The 16,247-nt window shown below is 34.1% G+C and overlaps 3 protein-coding genes across 8 annotated transcripts; 1 reads left to right on the top strand and 2 right to left on the bottom strand.

The window, feature by feature from the left end:
• Positions 1 to 438: 438 nt before the first annotated feature.
• On the bottom strand, positions 439 to 2,338 carry LOC110822484 (uncharacterized protein At2g23090). The gene is made up of 3 exons (XM_022052615.2): positions 2,119 to 2,338; positions 1,769 to 1,809; positions 439 to 847 (listed from the first exon to the last, which is right to left on the bottom strand). The coding sequence occupies exons 1-3, from the start codon at positions 2,192 to 2,194 to the stop codon at positions 728 to 730; spliced, it is 237 nt and encodes a 78-aa protein (XP_021908307.1). The 5' UTR covers positions 2,195 to 2,338; the 3' UTR covers positions 439 to 727.
• Positions 2,339 to 2,973: 635 nt separating this feature from the next.
• Positions 2,974 to 8,668, top strand: LOC110822409 (Major facilitator superfamily protein). 5 transcript variants are annotated; one of them, XM_088217283.1, is made up of 10 exons: positions 2,974 to 3,477; positions 3,808 to 3,952; positions 4,448 to 4,616; positions 4,777 to 5,035; positions 6,066 to 6,154; positions 6,433 to 6,615; positions 6,705 to 6,790; positions 6,893 to 6,977; positions 7,569 to 7,609; positions 7,811 to 7,949. In XM_088217283.1, the coding sequence occupies exons 1-9, from the start codon at positions 3,279 to 3,281 to the stop codon at positions 7,605 to 7,607; spliced, it is 1,254 nt and encodes a 417-aa protein (XP_088073409.1). In that variant the 5' UTR covers positions 2,974 to 3,278; the 3' UTR covers positions 7,608 to 7,609; positions 7,811 to 7,949. The 5 variants fall into 5 exon arrangements, with proteins under 5 accessions (XP_088073409.1, XP_088073410.1, XP_021908218.1 ...); XM_022052526.2 differs by lacking the exon at positions 7,569 to 7,609 and adding an exon at positions 8,091 to 8,668 and having other exon boundaries at positions 2,976 to 3,477; positions 7,811 to 7,957; XM_022052525.2 differs by lacking the exon at positions 7,569 to 7,609 and adding an exon at positions 8,092 to 8,668 and having other exon boundaries at positions 2,977 to 3,477; positions 7,811 to 7,992.
• Positions 8,669 to 9,446: 778 nt separating this feature from the next.
• On the bottom strand, positions 9,447 to 15,134 carry LOC110822375 (putative prolyl 4-hydroxylase 9). Of its 2 annotated transcripts, none has more exons than XM_022052481.2 (8): positions 14,666 to 15,134; positions 14,405 to 14,521; positions 13,422 to 13,579; positions 13,031 to 13,133; positions 10,607 to 10,702; positions 10,026 to 10,091; positions 9,818 to 9,937; positions 9,447 to 9,743 (listed from the first exon to the last, which is right to left on the bottom strand). In XM_022052481.2, exons 1-8 carry the CDS (start codon positions 14,786 to 14,788, stop codon positions 9,654 to 9,656), a joined length of 873 nt encoding a protein of 290 aa, XP_021908173.1. In that variant the 5' UTR covers positions 14,789 to 15,134; the 3' UTR covers positions 9,447 to 9,653. The 2 variants fall into 2 exon arrangements, with proteins under 2 accessions (XP_021908173.1, XP_021908172.1); XM_022052480.2 differs by having other exon boundaries at positions 9,818 to 9,940; positions 14,666 to 15,132.
• Between the last annotated feature and the right edge of the window lie 1,113 nt (positions 15,135 to 16,247).

Below are 16,247 nucleotides of genomic sequence, written 5' to 3' on the forward strand. Positions count from 1 at the left end.
TATAATTAAAGTTGGAGTTATTGCTATAGTAAATCATGGCATTACCCTACATAGCACACGAGAAAGATGAGGTCCTGGACACTCAAAGTCCTTTTCCAGCTCATTATCTGATAAAATCAGTTCATCGTATAATTGTTTATGATTAGGAACTGCAATTATGCCTAGAAAGTAGACACAAAGGAAACCCCATAAGGATTCAGGTAACCCCTAAACCTTCCTTTGTATTTGGAGAATCCATATTAATTGTTATTATTGTTTCTGTTCTGGGAGTAACAAACTCCTACAAAGAAAAAAAATTATCCACAGCGGAAGGTTGCTATCATTCAACAGCAAAGAGAAATAGCACTTCTGTAGGCCTTTCCTCATTTGAAAAATAAAAAACAAAAAATCTAGACTATTGTTGAATCGATGAGCTATTATACTTAATACTCAGGAACATTAAGAAATTCAACAATACTTGATCCTTCTCGTCCAAACAACAGCAGATGTACTTCATTGAGGTGTTACTAATTAGCCCTTGGCTGAACTTTAGTATTCCACCTCAACAAAGAGACAGAATGTTCGAACACTCAGATTGACGATACACAGATCAAACCAGTTTCACCTTCAAAGATAAAACACATTTGTCTAACTAATTGATTTGCAAGTATTTGGGGTAACCATAATAAAGATTTACATAAGTAAACATAGTGCCCCGACCTATCTGTAAGTAACCCTCCACTTTCATTCATTTCTTAAGATGGGGAAAACATGCGTACATATCCGACTTGGGGTGCTTTGCCTCCGCATGCTCCCTGCACTTCACCTCTGAAGTTGTACACATGAATGTTTGCATGCATACTTTGCACTGCAATCAAAATCCAGTGATCTGTTATAGAGTGATCAACTAATACAGGCACAACCACTCTAGCACTGAAATTCAGTTACATAAATATATATTTCTCGATTCATAATCTCTGATTGTAGACATCAGTTCCAATTTAAAGCACTATTTCAAATTAACAGAAAAGGCTACAATCAAACGACCTTTTTAAGCTAACAAACCTGCTGTTTTCAATGCAGAAGCAGTTGCCACTCTCTTTCTATTTCTTTCTTCCCCATCCCTCCTAAACATAACTTAATGCACAAGACAAAGAAACAGACTACACTGATCCTATTAATGTGAAAATTTACAGACAGAATAGCAAAAAAAAATGCACAAACCACCATGCCATGGTCTGTTTCTAGTTCTTCCATTCCATCTCGTAAAAAGAACTGAACCCACACAACAACAAGACACTCCAAAAATAATCTCATTTAGGAAACGTCTAATATGTCTGTCAAAGAATCTGCCAACATTAGATATTCTATCTCAAAAATATCAATACATATGAAATAACCAGCCATTACAATTAACAATTAATGCAACACGAAATGCAGGAGGAAAGAAGCATCATTGGCAACAAAATTAAATCTATATGTTTAGTCATTTCCATCATGCTCTAATTCCTTCCTCATCTGACCGGCTTCTTGCCCAAATAATAAATACTGTTGTTCAGCAAGTATAATGAAAACTCGTGATTGGGTTATAGATAATCCTCAATCCATGGTATCCTAGATATAATATAGAATGAACTTAACAAGGTAGAAACTAACTAGCTAACTATTTATACAAAGTATGGAAAAAAAAAATAGAACAAAATAACTATCTATCTTTCACCGAATATAGCAAGTAAAACAGTTAAAAGTATGAACAGCATTCAACAATAGCAATAAACAACAAGGTTACCTGGATCGTCATTGCTTTCTTGTTCGAATCCAACTGGCTTCCTGCAAATGATCAAATAGATGATCAAAGCTCCGCATAAGAACCGGATTCTACAAATATATGAAATATTACATTTATAGTTATCCCCAAAGGCATCTTTTTGGTTCGTATACAACAGTAAAATACGAGAGAAACAAAATGAACACCAGATTCTGAATTCGTCCTAATCACTCTAAATTCAAGAAATCAACATCGATTAGATAGAAAACAGGTCCATAAGACGGACAATCACTCTCGATTTCCGTTCTGTTCCTCACATACCAAACAGAAGCTGGAAAAAAGAAAAGACCAGGAAAAAGGGGTATTCTCACCTTTAGCAGCAGCTTTTTGCTTCTCCATGTTCTTCTCACGGGCCATCTTCGACTTTTGGCCATTGCCTCCTCCCATCTCCGATCCACTTATCGGAAGGGGATCCGAATACAATCCTAATTTGCTAATCTGATAGAAACGCGACCGTCAAGAGGCAATTGGTTTCGGCAGAAGGAAGTAGGGATTTATGCGGCACAAGGAGGACAAATGATAATGTCACCCGCGGCTCAGTCACTCTCCAATTACTTGCCGCTATGTATTAGGCGTTGATTTTGTGGTGAATACCTTTTTGGGCTTACCGGACCAAGATAACATGGACCATGTTTTGCCATATTGGGCTTCCTGTTTGGTCCGAGGGTTGTTATTTGAATTAAGGTAATTAATCAGTGTTTAAGGGCTGGGCTTTTGGTAAATAAATCAATTATCAGATGAGTGTGTCTATATCCACCTGTCTATACAAAAGCAATGGTTGTAATTAATGTTTATTTGAAAAATCAATTAATATTGTATATTAATATGACTAAATATTTCACAACTGATTAATTTACTTAAACTAAAACACTTTTAAGAAATTACGTGGGCAAAAAATTCAAACTACACAGATTCAGTTTGTCTCTGATGATTGGTCTCATATTCTATTTGTATAAATAATAAAAAATTTAAATTATTTCGTCCATTTGATTTTAGTATTTATTTAATTTTAGTATGATATTGTAATATCGTTCATATTACCTCAGTCTGGACCAACGATTGAAGGATTGATTTTTAATATTTAATTTAGAACTAACTCCATATAAATTGACGTTGGTCATAAGTTTATAATTTAAAAGAAATGATATAAAATATGCTATAAAATTTTGATTTGAGTCCACCGGAAACGCTGCCAGAGGGCTCTCCCTAAAACGGTGCGTATTGCATCTACATAACTAAGGATTTTCTTTTACCCCGGTGGATTCAGTTTCCCTTACATAGGCATGGCCAGTGATTCCGTCCATGCCAAACAACAGTTGAGCTTCAAAGGCGGGTATTACGATCTTCATCAAATTCTCCGAGTCAGATCTCAGAGCAACCCCAACAAATCGCCAATCAGCTTCTACTGATTTATTTTCTCTGCCGGAGATCTAAATTCTAGTTTTCTTCTCTCATTTTCTTTTTGAAATCAATGGGGGTGGTAATCGAGAGCTCTGTTTGGGAGCCGGCTCCCTCTCTTTTCATCTTCATGTTCGTTTGCTGCTTCTTGTCGATAGCGCTCTTTCCTTACTTCTCCAAGAACAGAGCCATCACTACCTTTGATCATGGAATTTCATCTTCCTTTCTTATCTTCCAAATATACTTCCTGTTCCTCTATTCCCTCTCTTCAGGTTGGTACTTGCATAAATACGTTCGTAAATACGTATATATATATGTAGATTCATATGCACACGAGTGTCTTTGACTCATAACCACATGATGGTGCGATAACGATTTGCTTGTCAGAGGAAGCGAGAATTTGGAGGAAATCTGTTTTTCTTGTTATAATGTATCTTAAAGGAGTGTCTTAGGTTCAGGAATCAAAAGGATGGATTGCAATTTGTTTTGTATATTTCCATTACTCATAGCCAAGCAGGTGAACTTCGTCGTATGCTTTTGTTGAGTCCTTCTTTTTCAGTAGTGGATTGAGAATCTGGTGTCTTTTGCTTATTTGCTCTCAGTGATGGAAGGCCTGTGGTCCGTCTACGGAGAGGCTGAGCTTGTTTACTATGGAATCACTAAGGAGCAAATCGTGTCTTATCTTTGTGTGGGATATGCAGCTGCTCTCCTTGTTGGTTCTTTCGTAGGAATGCTTTCTGATTTGATGTAAGTGATTCTATGGACTATGGTAGTGGAAGTGGTTCATCTAATAGTGGTGAGTATAGTGACAATGGAAAGGTTTGCATGGAAAAATTTATAACGAATAATAATTGCACCAAGCAATTCAACAATGGCTAATGCAATAATATGCATGAACGATGTCCAGCACTTCTGTAAAAACAAGTTAATGGAAATTGATGATAGATTTTGAACATAGAAGTTAATATACAGTGCAAACTATTTTAATAATCTAAATATTTTGATCAAGAAACTATAATCGCAAAAATGAAAATAGAATTTTATTATATTTGTGTAAAATGAAGGCACTTTTCTCCATTTTGTGCTTGGAATAGTTCATCTTTCATTTCTTTCTGTATTGCCCCATATACCAGTTTGTAACTCTTAGATTACATTCTGATGATGCATTTTTGTATCTTATGATTTTTGCATCATACAGTGCCATAAATATGAAAATTCTGATATTCTCGTGCCTGTTGGTAGGGGCCAAAAGAAAGTTTGTTTGATCTTTTGCATCCTACACCTTTTTGTTGGCATATGGAAGAGGATTACCACAAATCCAAGTGTTTGGGTAGCAAATATCTGTTTGTCCCTTGCCACATCCATATTTTCAGTGAGTTTTGAAACATGGGCAGCTGTTGAACATGAAAAGGTTTGTTTGAACTAAGATGTCTCGTACCACATCAAGTTACTCATTTGTTTGTTGTTTTTGCCATATTTTTAGACTTGTAGGAATTATGTGTTGCATTGCAAAGATATCAAGCACAAAAGGCTTTACTAAAATTTTATACTCTTGTCTCTCCTCTTTTCAGCAAGGTCAGAGGAAGGAGTCATTGAGTGACACCTTTTGGTTAATGACTTTCTTTGAGTCTTCATCTTTAATTGGAAGTCAGATGCTAGCAAATTGGCTGGCAGGCAGCAATGTGGAAAAAGGCATGGCATCTGCTTCCACTTTATCCATCATCCTTGCAGTGATAGGCATCATTGCTGTTACTAGATGTTGGAATGGAACTATGCAGACGCTTTCACTAAAGGACTACAGGATGGCCTTCTATACATATGTTCTTAGTGGTGAGAGTTTAATGTTTGTAACATTTGCCTTCTTCTATTTCAAGGAACAAACTTTTTGCTATCAAACATTTCTGGAATGAGTATCTATTAAATTGTAAAGGACACTTGTACTTTTGATTTCAAAGAAAAAAAGAACACTTTGTATTTTGGGTGTCATGTTGAAATGAGGGCACCTTAAGTTATCAGATTTTTTTGAAGTTGGAAAGTAATTTGAAGCTAAAAACTCAGATAATGGGTGAACTATTTAGTGTCATACAGTTCACATCCTTTACTTGCACTCACTGGCTTAACCTAGTAGTAGGTGCATAACTCAACCTTGGAAGAGTTAAGTTTAAGTCCTTTTTTTCCTCTAAAAAACATTTACATCCTCTAGTTGATTAATGTTTGAAAATGAGGTATTTTTTGAATTTTTTCAAAATTTAGTTTTCCGTCTCTCCTCTCTATCTTGGTGTTGCTATCCCTGCATGTTAGTAGATAAAACGAGGAACAGCCTCTTTCAAGATAATATAATTTTTTCTCTCTTCACAGCCTTTCTTTTGTATCTGTTGTACCTATATCGTTTTGCTAAGCCATCTCTTCCATGAAGAAAAATAAGTACTTCATTGGCATTTTCTTTTTCTTGCTACATGAAAATACACCAATTTTTCTTCACAGTTGGAAAGGTTGTGTAAATTGAGATGATATTCTGACATATAAAAATTAAGCAGTTTGCAGATCTTGCAGTATTGCTTCAGAAATAGTGAAGTGACCTTGATCTTTCATATTTCCTTTTATTTTTTGCTTTAAATTTTTGAAAGCCTCACTTTCATTCAGAATAATATGCAGTATTGCATTGTTATTACCAAGTCTTTTAAGATTTATGGATTTAGAACTTGTGTTTGCATTTACTGTAGTTGCTACCTTTGTGTACTTTTGAAGAATGGCATCATTTCTAGCCTGGATATTTTGTTGGTCATACAGTCCTGTCAAATTTGCATCATTAAGCATAAAGACATCCTACCAATATCATTTATCTGTTCATGATTGACAGATAAAAGGATATGGCTGTTGGTAACAGGACAAAGTTGCCTTCAGTTCTCAATCGCAACATTCTGGATTCTTTGGGCTCCAACTCTGGTGGTATGTTCAGATCTATGACTTATATTTTATTTATGGCATCCTAGTTCTTCCTGCTGATCTAGTTGTTTGTTTTCTGAGGAGATGTTACCAGTAACTTCCTTCTACTGTCTGGCTTTTCAGGATATGGAAATTTTGAGTTAAAATTTATGCCCCTCTGACCTATTAGATATTCAAAACTACAAATATGCAAAAATGTTTTAAAAAACAACAAAACAAACAAAAGGCAGGTTGCTTTTGTAGCTTATCTCTGAAATATACTGTGTTTCATGTGGTTTCAGGCTGATGGGCGAGAAGTATATCTTGGATTGATCTATCCATTTTTGTTGGGAGCAAGGATGCTTGGAAGCACTGTTTTCCCTTGGCTTATTAGTGGACCATCAGCACTTCGTAGTGAAGATTGCCTTGTGTATGCATTCTCTGTCCTGGGGTTTGTCTTGTCTATAGTTGCTTATGATTATCAGGTATTGAAATTTTTCATCTGAAAATGCAAGAACTAATGGTCAGCTGTTCTGGTGCTAGATTTTAAGGATTTATATTGTTTGCGCTACAGGAAATAAGAGTCTTAGTGACCCTATTCTGCTTATTCCATGCTTGCCTAGGCCTGATTCTACCTTCACTTGCAAAATTGAGGACCATGTATGTTTATAAAGAGTTGCTCTGTTTTTAGTTGTTTACTGTTTCTGATATTCTTGTTTGGTGAAAAAAGGTTTGATTATTCTAATCTATTGTAATTGGTAGGTATGTTCCAAACGAATTGCGCGGAGGGATGATAAGCCTGTCGTTAGCTCCTTCTAATGCAGCAATGTTGTTTTTTCTGATGCAGGTCTGTCCCTCCACACCAGATTACCATGTTTAGGAGTTGTTGGTTTAATATATGATTGTTTAGTTTTTTTTTTTTTAAAAAAATATATGATTGTTTAGTATCTATGTAGATCTATGATAACTTCAGCACATGAATGCTGATAATTTCACCTAAAAGGCCAGGACACATGGAACACAAGACATCTCCATGTTAAGGGATGCATATGCTGCTTGGTACGGGTTGCTAGTGCCCGATGATAATTCTCTTTTTTTCCGGTGTAGGAAAATCTTAGATTTATATCGTGGCCTGTAAAGTTATTTGTTATTGAAATGCTATTTTTTGTGATGGTTATAGACAAAAGTGAAAATATCTGGGGTTGAAGGTGATAACTAGGTTAGGTTAAGATTGTTGAAAAGATCTTTAGGAAAAATGGACTCTTCCAATTTAATACCTGAATCGTCAAGTAACTATAATATACTCATCCTAAGCAAACAGTTATAAGTTTCAAGATATGTTAGCATTAGTACTAACGACCTGTTTGTTTCAATTCTTATTCTATTTTTTGTTTCTTTTCTTTTGAGGCAATGTAATATGTATTTATTTTTGCCGTAGACAAGAATTGAACTTCCAACCTCTAACCACCTGACTTAAAGGTTAGGTATTCTATTCTTTTATTTTATTACTTGATATACATGATTGAAGTATAATCTTTATCTGACTGACAATTGAACTATTGCACTAATATGTTAATTCTATGATGTGGTAGATTTATATTTTTACTTATGTGTAAGAATCACAAATTTACTTGAGTCGGAAATAAAATTAGAATATTATTCTCTTAACTTACATTGCAGAGAGGCTACTATCATAGTGTTGAGAATTCCACGATAATGGCATTTGCCGCCCTTGGGTTATTCATATCAGCTGGATGCATGCATGTATTAAAGCGTTGGGGGAAACAGCCACATCAAGACTGGCATAAATTATGATTTCACGCCCACGTACTTGTTAAACTCAGTAATTTGATGCCTTCAGGGTACAGTCTAAATTCACTAGTTTCCATCAAAACTCAGTAAGTTGATGCCTTCAGAGTACAGTCTAAATTCACTAGTCTCTCATTTGATGGAAATTCAAGATGCAGGTGAACAAATTCCAAGCCTTCCAAGTTTTGATCGGAGCCTGGTAGGAGATACACATAATGGAAAAGGAAAAAATCAAACAAATATCCGTTCAGAACTACTAGAAGAGGTGACCAGTAGGTAACTCGGTGACAACAACAAAAATTATATTTCTGAGGCGACCTTAATCTGTCAATGGTTTAAGAGAGCGAAGAGGAAGAACCATGCAGTGTTCAGTTGTTTATTGGGATATAGATATTTTTACTGCTGTTCAGGTAGAGTTTTGAAGATCCAACTAGGCCAATTAGCAAAATGAGCCAATGGCAAATAGCTGCATTTTAAAGGTACTGCACTGACGCAGCAGTGGGAGGAAAGCAACGCTGGATCTAAGGTTCATTTTTATAAGGAAATTCATATTTATTTCTTCTTTCTAGATTTTTTAATTGGCATCTTTTTTTTTTTTCTGTAGAATATAAAGATCGCCTTTATGTTATTAATTTAAATCCTGCCCAAACTCCTAATACCTGATTGAGAATGGGAAATTAAGAAGTTACTAAAGAAATCTCCTCCAATGAAGGGAAGATTATTAGTTGAGGCAATTAGTTAGACAGAGGGATGAACTAGAATGAACTTTGAGTTACATGCTGCAAGTTGGTTTAATTGCCTATGTGAGTTTCAATATGCTTCTTGGTTGGAACGGCCGTCATTTGCATCCTCTGGTAAGTGTTAGCCTGAAAACTATTTCTTTTGAATGATATACCTTAGTCTTATTGTTTTCTTTTTAAAAATAAAAAATAAAACGAAAGTATAATTTCGTGGAAACTTTTACCCTGTTTTGGAGGCATGATGCCTCCTCAAGTATTGGAAGAGAAATTCATCAATTAATAATATTGCTTTGTTTTTAAATGGTTAAGAATTTTTTCTCAACTTCTTTTAACAGTTTAATACCATCAAACTATAAGTTTGATTTTTTGTTATTTTATGTAACTCTCTTAGTTTCTAAGAGAATGTTTATAAAATTTTAAAACGTAAATTTAAAACAATTAGAATAAAAGATAGTAACTTACAGAACTAATTGTTAAATGGAAAACTATAGAACAATTAAGCTCGTGACTATAAGCTATTCAATGGAAAAACATACATCTGAATTATAAGGGGAAAAGCTGTAGTTTCTTTTTTATCTTTTATCAGATTTTCATTTTCTTGCTGCAGATTGATGGTATAGAGCTAACCAATTCACAGGGGTGGGTAATAGCCTAAACGAAGGATTTGTTTATTTGTCTGACTAAAGACATTAATTCAGCTTATTCTTAAAAAGGTTAAGGCATATTGAATCAAGGCCTAAGCGACTCGAACTTTTACTGAGAGATCCTAGAATCGAAATTCAAGCGTCTTGTGTATTTTATTATCTTTGTTTTTGTTTTAATTATTAGATAATGTTCTTGATTATTTCCAAATATATTTCAGCCAATATTACAGGATAAATAAAAGACTAGCTAATTTCAACCGAAAAACAAGAGGTGTGGGGGTAGATAAAGCCTCATGCTAAGATTTAAAAGCAAACGCATCTGGATTCACACTAATCATCCGCCTGTTCTTGATCTCTGATCCACTTTGTAGCAACCCATTTATCTCCTTTGAGCACAGGACAACTTCCGTGAAGCGATGTCTGCAAAAGCAACCTCAACATCACTATTATGCTTCGTCAGGTAAAACATAACAAAAATATAAACACGTACTTACAGGATCAATCGTGCCATTTGGGAATAATGAGTAGAACAAAAGGCCGTCACCTTGACGTGGCTTGACTTTCAAACCCATACACTCCCGGTAATCATAGGTTCCATTCAGGTTCATGCTACTCTGCTGATAAAAAGATGAATGGCTTATCAGTATGTTGAGATTTTATAAAACTAGACAAGAGACTTAAAATACAAGACTTAGATCTTACCTCAAACGGAAACATAGTTTCTCCACCTTCTTCAACATCAGATAAGTACAACAAGAAAGAAGCAAGCTGAAGCAAAAATTAATAGATTGGATCAGTTGTTCCTCAATGAAGAACAAAGGTAAAGATCGACATTTGCAGTTCTTGACAATATTTGATTATGAATGGATTGTTTTACCGTAAGTTTGAAGATAGAAAACTACTTACAAGTACTAATCTCATAATTGCTACATCATAATTTTAAGGAAAAAAAAAAAAACTGACTGTATAATTTTAATAATTAAAATTAATTTTCAAAATTTTGAGCTTTTAGCAACATTCTCCAACATCCGACAAATCATAATCAAGTATGGTAATCACCAACATGCAACTTTTATAATCAAGCTCTTAGCTCATAATTAACTAAAAACATGCAATTGTGGACTGTTGCGGACCCACATCATTTAGCATCCTAAGAGGACCAGCTGGCATGTTTAACATCTATGAGACAAAGACTGTGTTTGCACGTGTGTCATATAAAACGTCTTTTTCCATGACCAAGAGAGAACAATGACAAAAGAAAATTCGTCTAGCTTAATATTTACCCGCTGACTCTTTTGTGGGCCATACTCAGCAGGATCAAATGCATCATAATGAGAGTTATACTTCTGGCCAAGCTCATAGTGCAAGACATTGAATGCCTGAAACATGGTGATAGACTCAGATAATTTTTAAAATTGCCCTGAAATGAAACGTTAACTAATGCAACGAATAAACAAACAAATAGTCAAATGATCTGACTGGGTGAAAAATAAACAATTGAGGATTTTTAGAAGGTTCAGAATGATGATACCTGCAAATTCATGATAATTTTCACGAGATAAGAATATATGACACCCCAACTGTCCGCAAGAAAAAATCTCAAAATTGCAGATATGTACTTTCAACAACTACGATAAACATTTCAGGATGTAAGAGTGCAGGAATCATGCATGGTTCAGTGTATCAACATTAATATCTCCATAACTACCTCTGCCCATTAATCTAGTAGAACCTCAGACATTTTAGGTCTGGTGCTTTAAAAAGATTTAAAAGATTTTTGTTGAAGTTGTATAACACCTCGCCGGTCTGGTGCTTTAGAAAGATTTAACAGATTTTTATTGAAGTTGTATAATACCTTAGACAAACGCAAAGCAGCCAATATTATAATGCAGGAATGGATTGTTGTGTTTATAGAGTTTCACGTAAACGACTCGTAGCTGTGAATTGCAGTCCATACGATATATTAACAGGCAGAGGTTATGACGGCTGTGCATGAATACAGTGCTAGTGAACTAAAAATATTACTTAAATGAAGGATGAGTTAAAGTACATATCTGTTTCTACTGAATTTTCTTTACCAGTTCCCTTGCTGCAATTTAAAAATTTTAATTACTGAAAATAATCCAATTTAGTGTCTCCTTCACACTCATGTCATAACGTATGGGATTCAGCACCACAATCACAAATCAAAATTCAAAACTTTACAAGCTTCAAGATCACAACCATGTATCACCACATTGTACGTGCTCTGAAATTGTTTGTAACACTTCAATTCTTAGCACCACTAACCCAAAGATATTTAAATCTAAGTCACTGACACTCAAAAGCTTGCTCAAATTTTTATTGTGTAAAACTTAACAATCACATTTATCTTCAGATATGATATCAGAGTATCCCACACATCATGCTACATACTGCACTAAGAAGTGAATTGGAAAACAGAAAAGGATCTCGAAAGCGGATCAGATGCGCCAGTTTCCATTACACATAATTAAAAGGATAGTTGCCAGGTACATAGTATTTCTATGTTGTGATCCTTAATTTGCTTTGCTGTTCATAATCTAATCTTTTATCTCTAGTGAACTGTGCAATCAACCTTCACCCAAATGTTATGAACCAGGTCCATGCCCAAATTTCAAAATTTCTGGAGATTTAAGTCATTATTCTTACAGGCTATAGACGAAGATATAGCAGGTTCAAAGTTGCAATTGCATGGCAAACATCACTGACTTGTTTCATGGGCATACGATTATAACCAAGTCATTTTCTACATTGAGCTTACCTAACCCATCAAGCCGGTGTTTATTTCATTAGATTATTGTATCTACCATGTAAACCATTACATCAGTGATTGGATATTGTTCAACTATTAGATATTGATGGCATTCTATGATTCTACAAACATCAAGAATACAAGCTAAATGAAAAGGTGAAGGTATAAATAATGCAGAACTAATAAAAAAAAGATAAACATTTTGCAAAATTTTACAATAACAAAAATAGGAAGATTAATTTCCTTTTCTAGCGGAAATAAAAGTTTTGAGAAAGTTTTACAATTAAAAAATAAAAAGATTTAATTTTCGTTTCCCAAGTAGTTTTATATTTCTTTCTATTTAGCTTGTTTTCCTATTTACTAAATTCTTTAAATTTTATACTTTTAATTATATTTTGTGCCTATAAATGAGACATATAAGGTTAGTTATTAAATAAATTATTCATAATTATTATTCAAATGCTGAGATATTACTTTGATTATTGAGATTCGAGATCTCTAATTTTAGTTCTTAATAAAATTTCTTTAAGTTTTCTTTGAGCTTGTTTTGTCCAACATTAATAAAGCTGAGGCCAACAAACATATTGCTGGTTACAGGCTATAGTCAAGAAAAGGCCAGTAAAGATATTGCAGGTACAAAGAAAAAATTGCATGGCAGACACCACTGACTTGATTCATGGCACATTACAGCCTTCCACATTAATTGCTCATATCTAACTCATTAAGTATCTTTGTGTAGTTAGATGAATGTATTCACATGCAAACAATAACATCAATATCATTCAACTACTAGTTAACAATGGCATTTTTGTGATTCTGCATACATCAAGATCCCAGGCTAATCGAAAAGGCAAAAGTTATAAGCGCAAGAATTAGTATCATTTCAAAAATCAACCTAGTTTAAAAACAGAGCTTGTCAAAATAATTTACTTACTTCTCCATGAACTCTTGGAATCATTGTGGCCCTTGCGATTTTTTCTTCAACGATATCTAAAATGCCAGATTTGTCTTGATAGGCACTGATAAACATGCCAGAACTGTTTGACATGGAAATGTAAGCTAGCAAATTCAGAATCTGAGGAGCTGCTGCATTTTAAGTTGGACTACTGATTTATAAACTAGATTGTTAGAATAAGTTTTTCTCATTTCCCTTTCCAAAGCTCCAAAGTGTTAGCAAGATAAATAAAGGAAGAAGTGATAGAAGATGTGTTAAGGTCAAATTTCACTAATTGTAGCAAAGCATCATATGCTTGAAGAATAGCTGTATATGATACATCAATATAAGACTTAGGATTTCTGGTAAGCACATGGACATTAGACTGTACCTTGTCCTAATTCCTTTGGTGTTCTCTTCTGTTTCTCCCTCCCTTAAAGCCAAGGTGGAAGGTGCAAGCTTCTTCTTTGCCATATTAATTATACTTTGACATTGCTCTGTCGTTGCAAAATTAGGAAAATACAAAGCACGTGGTCTCCAGCTTAAAACCTGCATTACATAGATCCGATGCATGAAATAGAAGGAGAAATCAAAAGAATTCCATAAAAACACTAAAAAAAAATGTCCCAATGCTTTAAGTTATGCCTGGATAATGAGAATTTAATATAAATTAACAACAATGATAACAGTTGAGAACCTTTTAATGACATCCAAGTTCAGACCTCCCGTCCTCAGAATGTCAATAACTGAAAATTTTATTTGTACCTCTCTCTTTCTACCTTACAGACACGGGAACTCGTACACACTCAAGCTCAAGAATGCGGACACAAAAGTTTTAGGCAATTAATTTTCTCAAGAAAGAAAAAAGAAAGAGAAAGCACTTGGCCTTTTTATTTATTTATTTAACTTCACATGTCCTATACTTGCGAAAGCAGGTTAGAAGCACAGCCTTCAGCTAATAGAAAATCCTTGCTTTTGCTTTTGACCTAAAGCCACCGGAATCACATGAAAGATGCGATATACATTTTAAGGGAACTAAATTATCAAGGTATCCAAAGAGTTCAACCACGATCATAATTGAAAACCAAAGACTCCATAGCATAATAACATTAAATAAAACATCCCTTGATTAATTAATTATATCTGGCAGTAAAATATGAGTGACTTTTCCATTAATGATTTTATTGAGAAATCTTAATTTCATTAACAAAAAAGGCGAGTAATCTTTAGCGACCTCATCAAGCAATGCAGAAAGATTTAAAGACATTCTATATTTCAGATCCTCCAAAAAAATAACAAATAAAAACTAACTCTGGTAATAATCAACTTAAAGACTAAGCAGAGAGCTTAAGATTTAAAAAGTAAAGGAAAAACCTGAAAAGGAATCGTAGTAACAGAATCATCTCCCGTCTCTCCATGTGGCATTAAATCAAATTCTTCCGACACCACCGATTTCAGCACTCTTGATCCCGGCCAAACATCAGAAATGTCCTGCCAGTACATGATGAACTCAAGTTCAATCAATGAATAACCAAAAGAAGATATCCGTCCACCAAAAAAAAGAGTAAACACGAGATCGAAATTCGTTACAAAATTTTGCAAATGAAAAAAAAAAAAAATCAAAACAAATATAACCTGAGATATGATATTGGAGCCAAACAGAACACCAGCTAAGAAGAAGAAGAGACATGCAAGGAAGAAAGTAGGTAAACTCAGCTTGATCTTCAAGCTCCAACTTGCTTTGCCTCTTGCTTTCATTTCAGTCGTTGATCGTCGTCAAGCTTTCAATCAAAACAAAATTACGCTCTGTGCTTTGTTTTTCTCTCTCTTCATTTACTTCCTTCCTTCTTAATGCACTGTTGGAAATTGAAATAGTGTGTCCTGACTTCAAATCAGTGTTTGGAAGTCAATCAATCTCGACTACATACGATTTGGGCATTTCAATCATCAAAGCAATCGTACGCAGCGGGAATTTTTCTAAACGTGCAGAGAGTTTAAGACGACTTTCTTCTTTTCTTTTTCTTTTTCTCCCTCAGAAAATTAGTGTGTTTTAGGAATTGGATAAAATATTATTGCAAAAAAGGAAATAGAGGTTGTTGCATTCGGTAGTTACTGACTGGAGCGGGATAATTTAAAGGTTAGCTCGATGTTCCGTACGCGTATTACTGGTAATAAAAAGGTTTACGAGGGGGTAAAAGTGGTAATAAAATATTTTAACAACACTTTCATCTCAAAAAGAAAGAAGGGTTTATTTCTCGGTTTTAGAAAGAAACGTGTACTCGTAACCCACAGAATTAACTGGATTCACGTTCTACTTTCATTCCCTCCTTATTTTATTTCTTTTTTAACCTTTTTACTCTTTGTACAAATAATTGCCATCAGAAAATTAAATTATTTAATAAAAATTGCCATAAAAATTTATTTCACGCTAATTAGATGTTGGTTTCAGCCATGCTCCTCCTATATCAAATTCAAATATTTTAGTATTTTAGTTTCATCTTGAATTTGGTTCTAATTTTAATTTTATAGAATATAAATGTGAATATAATACAAATAACAAATAATTTAAATAAAAAGTAAAATTTTAATTTTATATTTAATTCAATTTATATTTTTGCATTTTACTTTTATCTGACATGTGAAATTATAAATCTAGAGTTGTCTTACATTAAAACAGAGTCAAATAAAAACCTTTAGCATAAAAATTAATATTTACTTTACTCTTCAGAGATTATTGATGGAACATGACGTGAAGGTAAAAAGCCTACATCCTGATGGGAAATCAAAGTCAGAATACTAAGATTATATCAGCAAGAGTAATTAAAGTTGCAATTTTATTTTTCGAGGTGAAAAATCAAATGTGAAAGCTAGAATCTGATGAAGGTTAAAAGAGTACAGTAAAAAAAAAAAAAAAAAAAGATAAAAAAAGAGAGACAGGCGCGTGTTTTCAATTGCTGGATCTTTGCTGGACTGCACTATGCTTGCAATACAAACGACATTTTACCATTTCCTTCTGCTTCCTGCAGTCAACATTAACGGGAATTACATTTAGTTTTTCTGTCCTTGCCTGATTTACTACCAGGCCCCTTATTTTAAGACCGATCATACAATGATTGTAAATCGACGTGATAAGATTTTTTGTCTCTTTTGAGATAAAACAATAAAACAAAAATGAAATAGTGACTTACTTCACAGGGGTTATTAGAGAAGTTTTCTA

This window comes from Carica papaya, chromosome 4 (genome assembly GCF_054855325.1).
Source record: "Carica papaya isolate Zhongbai chromosome 4, ASM5485532v1, whole genome shotgun sequence".
In the NCBI taxonomy this organism is placed as follows: domain Eukaryota; kingdom Viridiplantae; phylum Streptophyta; class Magnoliopsida; order Brassicales; family Caricaceae; genus Carica; species Carica papaya.